Here is a 15,178-nt window from a genome sequence, read left to right as displayed (position 1 = left end):
GGTCTATCCGTGTGAAAGGAACCTACTGCCCCAGGATGCTCAATACTCTTATTCTTTGACGGTATATATTAATGGCTTTGATAATGAGACGTTGGCCAGATATTTACTTGAGTTCTGCTAATGTCTGATGAGCAGCCACAATGTAAACCTCTTTGTCCATGTATGGAGAAGATGCCTACTGCTCCTTCTTCCTTCCATATGGTCTTGTATTCAACCCTAATCATAGTACTTTTCACCCTCATGTGCACCTGCAGCCCTCTCATCCCACTTCCCTATATGTTCTCCCAATCCTACCGCTTAAGGGAAAAAATAGCATAACTCAAAATGCCCCTCATCCTGTAGGCAGTGATGAGTGATATATGGTGCTAGTGATGGGCGAATAAATTCGCAGGCATGGATTTGCGGAGAATTTAGCCGCCCATGAATGTTTTCGTGAAACTGCGTCGAAGATTCGCCAATGAAAAATCAAAAATGGTGCGTGCATAAAAATTGGTGCATGTCAAAATTATTTGGATGCCTATTGACTTTAATGCATTTGGACAAAATAGCTACGCGTATAAAAATTGACGCTCGTGCAAAAATTGTTGCGTGTCAAAATGATCATGACGCCCACTGACTTCAATGTGTTTCGCAAATTTTTGGTATAGATTCGCCCATCACTATATGGCGCCTGATTTTACTATTGGATAAAAATGACCATGAACTTTTAAAATGACCCCTTTATTGGAGCTCCTCATAAATCATCTCTGTTCCTTGTCTGTGGATTAAATGAGTGGTGGGTGTGTCCTAATGGCCCTTGCCAGAAGCACAGTAGGTGGTGGGTAACCAATTACAGCTCTGCAATCAAATAAGCATAGTATTTAGTTCCCTCTGTCAGGTCCACCAGCTTTCTGATTGGTTTCTATCCAACACTGCAAAATGCCAAGAGCCACCAAATGCCCCATACGACTTGGAAAGCTCCCAGCAGGGAGTGGAACAGATGGGTAGGACTAGTAGGGTTTTTGGGGAAATTTCGATTTTTATGTATATAATTTAAGCATATTATAGCTGGACCTATTTGCAGTTTTTTTAATTAGTTTTGTATGTTTTGATGATTAACGGTTCTTATTCTGGCTCTTCCCAACCCACAGCTGAATATGCACTTGTTGGGGTGGGGGGGAAAGATGTTACTGAACACAGCATCCATTGTTATTTTTATCTATTGCCTATTTTCCTTTTCTCTTCTACTCTGTTTTCAAAACTGTTTCCTGGCTATGAAGGTAAATAATGCCTAGCAACCAGATGACAGTTTCAATTCCAAGCTGGAGAACAACAAAAAACCTTAGATAATTAAAAACGACAAAACAAAGACCACGACCAATTGCAAAGACTATAGTAAATTCAGACTCCAGTTGGGGCATTAGGTATAAATAAGTATACCCGTAAACTTTGTCAGGTCAATTAGCCCTTTAAATATATAGCCTTTTAATTGGACAGGACGCTCCTCCAATCAAAAAGGTCTTGGTGACTTTTTTGCTTTACAGAAAACAACTAAAAACCAGCATTCTACAATAATTGATCCTCTGTGAGTTTATTTTCATTTGGTCGGCTTTATTTTGTTTTGCTGATGAAGGCGGCAGAATGTGGTGGCGCAGCTGAAAAGCTTTTAGGAGCTTTCAATAAGATTTGGGGAATATTAACTATTAAAACATTAATTGGAGGGAGCTAAATAATTGAACGCAGAGCAGCATGCTGGCTCTCTTTCCCGTCATAATGAAAGAAAAGAGAAAACACTTTATCATCAATATAAATTGGAAAGCAGCAGCTCATTATTCCTGCAGTAGGTGAACATCTGTTTCGGGAAGCAGAGTGCGTCCTGCAGCGACTGGCCTATTTTTCAGCCAATTACTGGATAAGGCAATTCGGGTCTGGTAATAAAGAAGCTCAGTAATGATTTGTTATATATCATGTAACGTGTGTTGAGCGGATGGTACTGTAAGCCGGCATTTAAACCACAACGGGATGGAGATGGTACTGCTAAAAGGAATTATTCTAGATAAATGTTCTTCAGCCAAGCAGGAGTTCATACTGACAACTAGCTGCTAAGACGTAAAGGGGAACTGTCATGTCAAATTCAACTATTTTCCTGATTTTTTTTCCTGATATCAAACAGAAATATTCTCTAAATCTCAGCCTTGAGGACGGGTTTAGTGCATTTACGGCTCGGAGCAGAGCAGATCAATATTAGTTGGCCTCCTGTACATTATGTTAACTTTGGCTTAAGCCTGTAGTGAGCAGAGTATTTTGTGGTTTCGATATGTTTCTAAGGGGTCTATTAATAATACACATCTTTCCTCCAGGACAAGCCTCTTCAACAAAAAGGCATCAATTATGTCAAACATGACTTAAAGTGATACTGACACAAAATAACTACTTTTCCAAATATTAATGCACGTTAAAAGTTACCTATATGCCATATTGATCATGCTTTACCAAGAGGTCTGCTATTGTAAGCAATTTTTACTTGAAATTCCAAAACCTGTTTTACCAACCCGACTGTCCCTTTTCAACCTGTCAGATTTTGCTGACCACTGTAGAGGTCAGGGGTTGGTTTAGACCATCCTTAAAATATTATCTGCCCATGTGCATGATTAGAAGATGAGAACATTAAAAAGGAATTGCAACTTCTCTTCACTTCTTGCAGTTCTGATGGAACCAACAGAACAATGGAAGTTGGTCATGCACAAGGGCTAATACCATTGAAGGTCAGCCAATGTTTTAGTTGAACAAACAGAACAATGTAAGTGTATCATGCACAAGGACTAATATCATGTAGGGTGGCCAATGTTCTGGTTGAGCGAAAAGAACAATGGAAAGTGGTCATGCACAAATGTTCATACCATGGAGGACTGCCAAATGTTCTAACTAAAAATAACAATGGAAAGTGGGCATGCAAAAGGGCTGATACAATGGAGGATTAAACAATGTTCTAGTTGAAGGAACAGAACAATGGAATGTGGTCATGCACACAGACTGAAACCACTTAGGGTTGGCCAATGTTTTAGTTGAACAAATAGAACAATGGAATGTGGTCATGTAAAAGAGCTGATACCATGGAGGGTTGAACAATGTTGTAGTTGAAAGGAAAGAACAATGAAATGTGGTTGTGCACACGGACTGAAACAACTTAGTGTTGGTCAATTTTTTAGTAAAACAAACAGAACAGTGGAAGGTGGTCATGCACAAGAGCTGATACCATGAAAGGTCAGCCAAATTTTTGCTGATACAATGGAGGATTAAACAATGTTCTAGTTGAAGGAACAGAACAATGGAATGTGGTCATGCACACAGACTGAAATCACTTAGGGTTGGCCAATGTTTTTGTTGAACAAATAGAACAATGGAATGTGGTCATGTAAAAGAGCTGATACCATGGAGGGTTGAGCAATGTTCTAGTTGAAGGAACAGAACAATGGAATGTGGTCATGCACACGGACTGAAACCACTTAGGGTTGGCCAATGTTTTAGTTGAACAAACAGAACAATGGAAGGTGGTCATGCACAAGGGTTCATACCAAGGAGGACTACCAAATATTCTAGTTAAAAATAACAATGGAATGTGGTAATGCACAAGGGCTCATACATTGGAGGATTGAACAATGTTCTAGTTGAAGGGACAGAACAATGAATTGTGGTTGTGCACATGGACTGAAACAACTTAGTGTTGGTCAATGTTTTAGTGAAATAAACAAAACAGTGGAAAGTGGTCATGCACAAGAGCTGATAACATGGAAGGCCAGCCAATTTTTTAGTTGATTGAACAATGTTCTAGATGAAGGAATAGAACAATGGAATGTGATCATGCTCACGGACTGAAACCACTTAGGGTGGCCAATGTTTTAGTTGAACAAACAGAACAATGGAAGGTGATCATGCAAAAGGGTTCATACCATGGAGGACTACCAAATGTTCTAGTTAAAAATAACAATAGAATGTGGTAATGCACAAGAACTCATACCATGAAGGGTTGAACAATGTTCTAGTTGAAGGGACTGGGTGAATTTGTCCCGTTTCACTTTGCTGTAAATTTCCTGAATTTCCCACGAAATACGCGAAACTAAGAAAAATTTGCTAAACACATTGAAGTCAATGGGCGTCAAAACAATTTTGATGAGCGGCAATTTTGACACCCGCAAAATATTTATTCACACACACCTATTTTGCCCGAAATGCATTAATGTCAATGGGTGTCCGAATAATTTTGATGCGCACAGATTTTTCACCTGTAAATTTTTCGCAGTTTCTCAAATTTATTCACTGGTGGCAAATGTGTAAATTCGCTGTGAATTCGCATCTGGCAAATTTATTCGCCCATCACTAGAAGGGACAGAACAATGGAATATGTCGTGCACGTGGACTAAAAACCACTTAGGGTTGACCAATGTTTTAGTTGAACAAACAGAACAATGGAAGGTGGTCATACACAAGAGCTGATACCATGGAGGGCTGCCAAATGTTCTAGTTAAAAATAACAATGGAATGTGGTCATGCAAAAGGGCTAATACTATGGAGGGTTGAACGATGTTCTAGTTGAAGAGACAGAACAATGGAATGTGTTGTGCACACGGACTGAAATCACTTAGGGTTGGTCAATTTTTTAGTGGAACAAACAGAATAGTGGAAGGTGGTCATGTACAAGAGCTGATACCATGGAAGGTCAGCCAATGTTTTAGTTAAATGAACAGAACAATGGAAGGTGGTCATGCACAAATGTTATACCTTGGAGGATTGGCTAATGTTCTATTTGAACAAACAGAGCAATGTTAGGTAGACATTCAGGGCTGATCAACCAGATACAATGGAGTATCATGTAATGCACGTCCACCTTTCCACATAGGTGTCTGAATAGACTTGCTAGAATTTTTACCAAGATTTCCCTTTAGACATTGGTTGGAGACAATTTCCTTCTATGGATTTTCTGTGAAGTTTCCTGCACTGAATGGGTTTGTGTTTCTTGCTTTAATCACATTAGCAAACATGAACGTCTATAGCAGTATATGGCTTATGTAGTATAGTCTCTACTATGTTACTGTCCAGTCGGTTTTGAAAAATTACCCGAAAATCTAATGAAAAAAAAATGTATTTGCTTTACGATAAATATCCAACTGTAAATGTAACAATCTTAATATGTTTGGAATAAAATCAGAGACCTTAAGATTTTTGAACACTAGGTGGCATGTGAACTCAATTTATATAAGGATGCAAATGAATCGTTTATATTGTGAACAGCACTTTCACTCTGTGTTTCTGTCCCTCACTATAGCTACGGTACCTGAATATTTTACAGACCTCTTCTTCAGATATACAGGGAAAAATATACCCCTACTGTAAATGATAAGGATATTCAAAGTCACAGAGGGGTTCTGTGACCATATAAAGACACAAGGCTGCAGGCTGAGTTATACAGGGAACTCTGAGTATCACTAATGTATTATAAGGGATAATGTACCCCCTACTGTAAATGATAAGGATATTAGAAGTCACTAAGGGGTTGTGCTGTGACCATATAAAGGCACAAGGCTACAGGCTGAGTTATACAGGGAACTCTGAGTATCACTCATATATAATAAGGGATAATGTACCCCCTACTGTAAATGATAAGGATATTAAAAGTCACTGAGGGCTTCTGTGAACATATAAAGGCACAAGGCTGCAGGCTGAGTTATACAGGGAACTCTGAGTATCACTCATGTATTATAAGGGCTAATGTACCCCCTACTGTAAATTATAAGGATATTAGTAGTCACTGAGGGGTTCTGTGACCATATAAAGGCACAAGGCTACAGGCTGAGTTATACAGGGAACTCTGAGTATCACTCATGTATTATAAGAGATAATGTATCCCCTACTGTAAATGATAAGGATATTAGAAGTCACTGAGGGGTTGTTCTGTGACCATATAAAGACACAAGGCTGCAGGCTGAGTTATACAGGGAACTCTGAGTATCACTCATGTATTATAAGGGATAATGTACCCCCTACTGTAAATGATAAGGATATTAGAAGTCATGGAAGGGTTCTGTGACCATATAAAGGCACAAGGCTGCAGGCTGAGTTATACAGGGAACTCTGAGTATCACTCATGTATTATAAGGGATAATGTACCCCCTACTGTAAATGATAAGGATATTAGAAGTCATGGAAGGGTTCTGTGACCATATAAAGGCACAAGGCTGCAGGCTGAGTTATACAGGGAACTCTGAGTATCACTCATGTATTATAAGGGATAATGTACCCCCTACTGTAAATGATAAGGAAATTAGAAGTCACTGAGGGGTTGTTCTGTGACCATATAAAGGCACAAGGCTACAGGCTGAGTTATACAGGGAACTCTGAGTATCACTCATGTATTATAAGGGATAATGTACCCCCTACTGTAAATGATAAGGATATTAGAAGTCACTGAGGGGTTGTTCTGTGACCATATAAAGACACAAGGCTGCAGGCTGAGTTATACAGGGAACTCCGAGTATCACTCATGTATTATAAGGGATAATGTACCCCCTACTGTAAATGATAAGGATATTAGAAGTCACTGAGGGGTTGTTCTGTGACCATATAAAGACACAAGGCTGCAGGCTGAGTTATACAGGGAACTCTGAGTATCACTTGTGTGTCAGGGGTACATTATTATGTATGTAAAATAGCACCAATTAAATATCAATAAGCCCAAGTTATAAAGATATATTTTACAGGCAGTATAAAAATAGTTCAAGTTCAATCAAGTGTGTGCTGACCTTTACTATTAAACATCTGTAGCAGGTATCTCAGCCTGAAATTATAGACATTGACATAGAAAGTACATTCTTGTAAGTGGTGGGTAAATACTATAATTAGATTTAAAGAAAGAAAAACCAATATTACACTTTACAAATGTACCTAGCAATTTATGTGTTCATTTAATGTTAGTTTGTGTATATTAATCTGTGCTACAGTAAGATACATGTTATAATTTAATTAAATTATATGTGCAATTGTAAATTGTTTCGTCTTTTAAATATATTTATCTTGTTTGTTCCCTTTGCACATTATTGGTAAAGATTTATCCAGCCTCAAATCTCACATCCATCAAACTTTTGAGTCTGCATTCAGAGTCACCTGCTGAGCAGGAGGAAAGGCAGCAACTGTTCACTTAATACAAAAGGAGCAACACAACGTATCCAATAAACAACACATTGGCTTTTTATCTACAGTGTGAAGCTTGTGGCGGACTCATAAATATTCTGCACCGTATAGTATTTTTGTTTGCCAGCCCATTCAGCTTCACCTTAAAAAAAACATTCTTTGGGAAAAAGAAGAAAGAGAATTTTTTAGAAGATTGGGTGGAATATTGATTTAGGAAAGAGGCGATATCTTCCAGAAAATGCATTTTTTTTCTTTGAAACATTTTGAAACAAAGTAAACTATTTGGGGTTTTTGTTTTTTGGCATGGGCGATGGGCGAATTTGACCCGTTTAGTTCCGCCAAAAATTTGCCGCCGGCGAAATGTCGCCGATGCCCATTAAAGTCTATGGGCGTCAAAAAAATGTTTTTTTTTTTGTCGCACAACGCCATACAAGTCTGTGGCCATCATTTCTGTGGCGAAACAAGGCGAAAAAATTCGCCCATCCCTACGCGCTGATTTGGTTTGATTCAAAGCTAATATTCATAGCTGGGCTGATACTAGTGGCTGACTTGTCAATTCCTGACTAGTGAAGGAGCAAATTCACGGCGAATTCCCGTGTTTCGCCGCCAGCGAATAAATTTGCAAAACTGCAAAGAAAATTCTCTGGCAAAAGATACGCGGCGCACATAAACATTTTTGCGCATCAAAATTATTTGGATGCCCGTTGACTTTAATGCATCTGGACAAAATAGGCGCACATATAAAAAAAAATTGTAAAATTGCCCAAAAGCTACGATTTTTTTTTTTGGGAAACCCAGAGCAACTTTCATGGAGTGACTTTCATGGAGTACTTTTTTCAGTGGACTTTTAACACCATTGGACTTTAATAAATCCCGAAAAAAACAATTTTTTTTCCCTCTGGAACAAAAATTATTTTCTCCTTTAAAAGTTTGATCAGAAAAATTCAGAGCTTTATAAATAACCCCCCCTAGTGTATGGTCATACAGTCAGTAATCGTTAGTGATGGGCGAATTTATTCGCCATGCGCGAATTCGCTGTGAATTTGCGCGATTCGCGCCGAGCGAATAAATTCGCGAAACGCCCGCGAAAATTCGCGGTAAAAATTCGCCGGCGTCAAAAAATATTTTTTCGAAAAAAGTCGCCGGCGCCAAAAACGGGCGCCGGCGTCGGAAAAACGGGCGCCGGCGTCAAAAACGAGACGCCGGCGCCGTTTCGCGAATTTTTCGCCGTTTCGCGAATTTCGCGCGAAATTCGCGAATTTTTCGGCGAAGCGAAACGGCGCAAATTCGCCCATCACTAGTAATCGTTATTGACATATCCCACTAAAGGAACCTTAGAATTTCTAGTAGGTCCAGGCTGACAGTAATTCCAGGGTTCCTTGCATAAATCATTAGATTAGGGCCAGGGATCCCCAACCTTTTTAACCCGTGAGCAACATTCAGAAGTAAAAGGAGTTGGGGAGCAACACCAGCATGAAAATTGTTCTTGGGGTGCCAAATATGGCCTGTGATTGGCCATTTGGTAGCCCCTATGTGGTTTGTCAACCTACATTGAGGCTCGGTTTGGCATTGCACCTGTTTTTTATACAACCAAAACTTGCCTCCAAGCCTGGAATTCAAAACTAAGCTCCTGCTTTGAGGCCACTGGGAGCAACATCCAAGGGGTTGAAGAGCAAATTGTTGCTCACGAGCTACTGGTTGGGGATCACTGGATTAGGCTATGGGAATGGATTGGGTACAAGCTGCTAAGGAACATGTTAGGGTACAATGACCTTCAAAATAATATCGATACGCTCAACTTTCTCGACTGGTAGGAGGAACAATGGGTAAAACCAAAGCAAAATGATTAGGTCTAGAATACATGAGTCATGTTATTTATTTTAGCATAAAGAAGCTGCTGATTGTAGTAATATATGTTGACCTATGTATATATGAATACATATTTCTTAGTTCCTGGCAACTTCAAAGGGTTGTAATGAACCACCAGGTAGGGCAGTGACACACGCTAAGATTCAGGGAGATTTAATCACCCAGCGACAAATCGACTCTTCTTCAGGCGACTAATTTCCCCGAAAAGCCTTCCCGCTGGCTAGAATGTAAATTGCTGCGGGATGGCACTAGGACCACTTCATTTTCAGAACTCGCTCAAAGTTGCCTCACAAGAAAACTTCAGACGACTTTGGAAAGCAAAGCACTCAGTGTGCCTTGCCTTTGGCGATTTACATTTTAGCCTGCGGGAAGGCTTTTAGGGGAGATTAGCCGATTAGCCGGTGGGCAACTAAATCTCTGTGAATCTTTGCGTGTTTCACTGCCTTTAGGTAGTAGATCTCCTGAGTTTTTATGACCCAAACTCTAGTTTCTGCCTACTTGAAAGGATTAGCCATCTTGTAGTCTAATGAAATGCCAAACTGATATGCTAACAGGTGGGTGACAACAACATACCCCGAGAAACCATCTGGAGAGGGTCTTTTACATTTCAAAATGGAACTGTTTGTACAGTTGTTATTGGTAAAAAGAACATCTAAAGAATGTTTTAACTAAAACAATAATATTGAGATACTTGTCGTCAGAACTATTCCACATTTTGGTCAATGAGAAAGAAACAGGACTATAACCTATACATATATCCTGTGGGCACATTTTGAAAGACCTCTCTATTATTTACTGTCTCTGGGCTGGAAAATCTCAATAAATCGTTTCATCTCTGGGAACCTCGGTTTCATCCTTCAACTGGCTGTGGTAAGTTGCGGAATCTACATTTCAACACTATACGGATAATATTCCAAATTGCACAACACTCATAACCACCCGTGAGATGTTGGCAGCAGGAAAAAAACATTGAGTAAACATAACCAAACAGATGCCTTTGTCTTACTGACCTACTGTGTTCAGCTAAAAGATAAATGGAATTATGAAATGATATTATTATTTACATACAAATTGTCAAAACAAGTTGCAAGGAGTCTGAGAATGAAGAACAATGCGACTATCTCTCTTAAACGCTATGTAATAATTTGGAAGAAGCATGACAAGCTCTGATTGTCAACGAACATCCAATTTCTTGTTCTTGCCTAACCTATAATTTCAATCAAGGTTTATCAGGTTCTGGGTTGACACTGTTACCTTACTGAAAAAGAAATTACAGATGAATGCAAATGTGCCATGAACAAGAAACACCAGACTCATACATGATATATTACTAACAAAGCAAGCCAAAGCCTAACATGCAATTGGATATTCAATATGTGTCTCTTGAGTCTAGAGCAGGGGCCTCAACTTTTTTTTTTTACCTATGAGCCACAGTCAGAGTTGGGGAGCAACACAAGCATGAAACATGTTCCTGGGGATGCCAAATAGGGCTGTGATTGGCTATTTGGCAGTACACATGGTTTTTATACAACCAAAACTTGCCTGGAATTGAAAAATATGCTCCTGCTTTGAGGCCACTGGGAGCAACATCCAAGGGATTGAAGAGCAAGATGTATGGGGTAGCTCTGCCTACCCATACCTAGGAATTGTGTCTGGCCATAGCAAGTATGACTTTAAAGAGAATTCAACCCTAAAGTTAAAAAAAAACCCTACCCCCTACAATACATAGACCTTCCTCCCCCCAGCCGAAGTGTCACTGAGCCAAATGCCCCTAACAAAACTAACCCCTCAGTGCAGATTAAGGCATCAAAATCCACAGACGCCATCTTCTTCTCTTTGGAAATCTTTGGAATGAGACAGGCATGGCGGCGCATGCGCAGTTGGAGCAATTTTCTGTTTCGCGACAACTGCACATTCGCCGAAATTCACGAAAATTGTAGACGCGCCAATCTCATTCCAAAGATTACCAAAGTGGCTGAAGGTGGCGTCCGTGAACTCTGATGCCTGAATCTGCACCGAGGGGTAAGTAAAACTTTAGGGGCATTTGCTAGGGGTAACACTTAGGCTGGGGGGAGGAGGGAGGGGGTCTATGTAGGGTAGGGGGTAGGTGTTTTAGGGTTGAATTCTCCTTTAAGACTTTAGGGTCTTCACCAGATTCTCATGAAATCCATAGTCCATCACTGATATTCAGCTCACTGCTCACTTCAGCTTAGGTGAAGGTTTTCATAGTCAAGTGACCCAAAAGCAGCACCTCAGGTTCAACAGTTTTCCCACTGGAATGTTTTTTTTTTGGTCACCCATGGAAAGAATTAAGCATGAACACATGGCCTCTTCAGTTCCCTGATATAACCAATGACGATTCTTGTAGCACTTCCACATACACATATATCACTGGACAAAAGTCGGCCAGATGCCGATAGAGGATCGCAACAGTTAGTTGATGTGGTCCTCATTCTGTCTGCCTGTATTCTCCTTGTTGCTATCTAATTGTTGGGCCCTAGGGCCCACGATCGGATCAGCCCAATATCCCCCACTTCACCAAATGAACGGATTTCTGTATGTATGGCCAGCTTTGGACCTTCAATTGTAGTGCAGTCTGATTAATAACATCCAAATAATTCAAGTTCCAGTATGGCCCTAAGAGTAATTTCATATACTGTGGTTTTAACCATGATCTAATTATAACATTATTATCTCCATTCAATGAGAGCTGTAAAGGGATGTAGTAGCAGTAGTATTAGTGGTGAAAGACAAATAATTGGCATCCCTCATATATCTGACTTTCCTGAATTCACTGCCCCGTTAGCACTCGAAACATTTATTGTGGTCAACCCTTCTCTTGAGCATCACATATCTGATTATTCCCCTCCTATTAGAGTCTTACAAGGTTAGAGATTCAATAATATGGACCAGCCATCCACCCCTCTATAGTACTTAAATGGGTGGTTCACCTTTAAGTTGACTTTTAGTATGTTATATAATGTCCAATTCTAAGCAACTTTTCAATTGGTCTTCATAATTTATATTTTTACTGTTTTTTCATTATTTGCCTTTTTCTTCTGAGTTTTTCCAGCTTTCAAATGGGGGTCATTCTCTCTAGGGATGGGCGAATTTTTTTACCCTTGTTTCGACGAAAAAATGTCGCCCATAGACTTGTATGGCGTTGTGCGTCAAAATAAAAAGACGCGCGTCAACATTTTTTTTGACGCCCATAGACTTTAATGGGCGTCTGCGTCATTTCGCCAGAGGCGAATTTTTCTCGAAACGGGTCAAATTCGCCCATCCCTACAGTCTCTACATCATATTAAAAGTCAATTAAAAGGTGAACAACCCTTTTAATGTTTAAATATCTTTTTAGTAGACTTAAGGTATGGATCCAAACTACGGAATTGCCGTATTAGGAAAACCCCAGGTCCCAAGCATTCTGGATAACAGGTCCAGTACCTGTATATATGTTTCACATATTAGGCACCTCCAATTTCAATTTTCCACTAAGAAATGGAACCTGCCAATCATATTGTAATAATATCAATATTTCTGGTGGAAATGAAATATGTACAAGAAATTAATTATGACATTGCTTTTCGGCTTGTAGAGATGTTTAAAGACGACATCAAGAATAATTGCTGCTAATTATCGCCTGCCCATGGCTTGTGATACCGAGCGCTAATTAGATTTGATTGGAGAGTCCTGTAACTACACAGACGTCAGACTAACGGCAGCTGCTCAGCTACATCTCCCATCATGCCCCGAGGCAGCTAACAGCTGGCTGTGCATACTGGGAGCTGTAGTTCAGCAGGTGGGAGGCTCAATAAGCAGGACTTGGAGAAAATGAACACTCTGGCCCTGGAGCTGATTAAAAGAGAAAGATCCAAATTACGGAATGGCTGTCTCCCATAGACTCCATTTTATCCAAATAATCCAAAATGTTTCATATGATTTCCTTTTTCTCTGTAATAATAAAACAGTAGCTTGTACTTGATCCAAACTAAGATATAATTAATCCTTATTGGAGGCAGAACCAGCCTATTGGGGTTATTTAATGTTTACATGATTTTCTAGTAGACTTAAGATATGAAGATCCAAATTACAGAAAGATCCATTATCCGGAAAACCCCAGGTCCCCAGCATTCTGGATAACAGGTCCCATACGTGTATAGCAAAAGTCCAATGGGATGATCCTCCGCGTGAAGGGTGCTACATTCCCCTTAGACTGCCTGGAGATGCTGAAAGTTGCAGGTTTTTATTGTACAGTATAACAGTATGCAAATTGTATTTTTACTAAACGTTCAGTATAATGACTGAGGAAGATGCAGCAACCTCTAGTTAAGGCATACATGGTAGTGGCCAAAATCAGCACAATCTACTTATTTAAATCTATGATGAGAGGAAGGAATCCATGGTCGGATGTGGTCCTCACCCAATGGGATTTCAAAGCCTTCTCAACTGATCTCTGACTGAGCCCCAAGATATTGATTGGGAAAACATTATTAGTAGTGATTGACAAATCTGTCCCGTTTTGCTTCGCTGAAAAATTGGCAGGAAATGAGTGAAATGCATTGAAATCGCATGCAACAATTTTTATACATATGCTTTTTTTAGGCCAAATGCATTAAAGACAATGGGCGTCCGAATAATTTTGACCTGCGACAATGTTTATGCGTGAGACTATTCTGACGTGCACCTAAAATTGTTCGATACAGCAGATTATTTGCTGACGAATTTTCGCAGCATTTTAGTGAATTTATTTGTGGCCATCGAAACACGGAGATTCTCTGCAAACTTGCACCTGTCAAATTAATTTGCCCATCGCTAATCATTGATTTATTTGCCGTTGATGTTTGACGTTATTTGACATAATACATAGTTCAAAAATGTTTGTTTGATGTTATACATAGGTCAAAAATGTTCATCATGATTGGCCCTTGTCTTATAGTTTCTTTAAAGTGACATTGATACTTCCACATACATCCCTGTCAATACCATTTTACCTTGCCCCCCATAACCAAACATTTGGGGGGCTGCAGCCATAAAACCAGACTAGGTGGCTGAAGAAATGAGAATAGACTAAAGCACAAGGTAAATGGTCTTCTCAGCCTCAGATTCTCATCGGGTATTGCACAGAGTAAGCAGACCCTGCAGTTGCACGGGTGCCCAGAAGTGTTTAAGGCCCAATAAGATCCTAATTAATGAGTAATTTCAATACATAGTAGAATAGGTCAACATACAAATATTTTGGCAAATTAAATAGGCAAGACAATATATCGTCTTATCTTCCAATGGCTGCCTGATTGCTAGAGAAAGAGCAATCCTAACTAGTGATGGGTGAATACATTCGCCAGGCGATAATTCACAGCTATGTTCAGCGTTTCACGGCTGGTGAACAAATTCGCGAAACACCAGTGAAAACATCTTGATGCGCATTGGGAAAGTCGTTTCTGTCAAAACCGCAGCGCGTCAACACTATTCGTACGCCCATTGCCTTTAACGATGGCATCAAAATTGACGCAAGTGTCAAAATTGATGCGGTTGTCAAAATTAGAGTTTCGCTAATTTTTCGTCTTTTCGTGAATTTTCCGGCAAAGCGAAACGGTAGAAATTCGCCCATCACTAAACCTAACAATCCCTCTTACTCTAGCAGTCTCAGTTCCAAACTGGATAGGCAGACAAAAGAATAGGTTAAATAATTTAAAAAAGAAACATAAAAATAAAGACCAATTGAAAACTGTCTTAGATTAGCACTTTCTACATTCCACTAAACATTCATCTCAATGAGAACTGCCCCTTTAAGGAGTCATTTAACAATTGCACTGGTTTTCTCATTAATATTGATATTGACATTGGGTGAAGAAGTGACCCTTACCCTGTAATGAGGTTGCACAGGACAAAGTGTGCAGTGAAAGAGCGTCGGTAGACCTGCGGGCAGAAAGGAAGAAGAACAATATGATTAGGTACCTGAGAGCATTGGAGGATGGAAATACAAGTAATACATGATGAGTTTATTGGCAGACACCTGCATCTCAGCACCGCGTAACTCCATGCACACAAACTAGATGGGACACTACTGACTTTTATCCTGCGGCCCCAGGTGCCAGTACGTGTGGTGCCTATTGTGGGTGTTAGTCTGTAATTGGCTGGATCAATG

At 39.8% G+C, this 15,178-nt stretch overlaps 1 protein-coding gene across 3 annotated transcripts in view; it reads right to left on the bottom strand.

Annotated features, from left to right (window-relative positions):
- The window catches only part of LOC108719662 (dipeptidyl aminopeptidase-like protein 6), a 757,132-nt gene that overhangs the window by 105,103 nt on the left and 636,851 nt on the right, over window positions 1-15,178 (bottom strand). For all 3 annotated transcript variants that reach the window (XM_041567354.1, XM_041567352.1, XM_041567353.1), the window contains exon 6: window positions 14,897-14,949. In XM_041567354.1, coding sequence (XP_041423288.1) covers window positions 14,897-14,949 — 53 coding nt within the window. The remainder of the gene's footprint in view (window positions 1-14,896; window positions 14,950-15,178) is intronic.

This window comes from Xenopus laevis, chromosome 6S, assembly GCF_017654675.1.
Source record: "Xenopus laevis strain J_2021 chromosome 6S, Xenopus_laevis_v10.1, whole genome shotgun sequence".
NCBI lineage: Eukaryota > Metazoa > Chordata > Amphibia > Anura > Pipidae > Xenopus > Xenopus laevis.
This window is presented reverse-complemented; position numbering and strand designations above follow the sequence as displayed.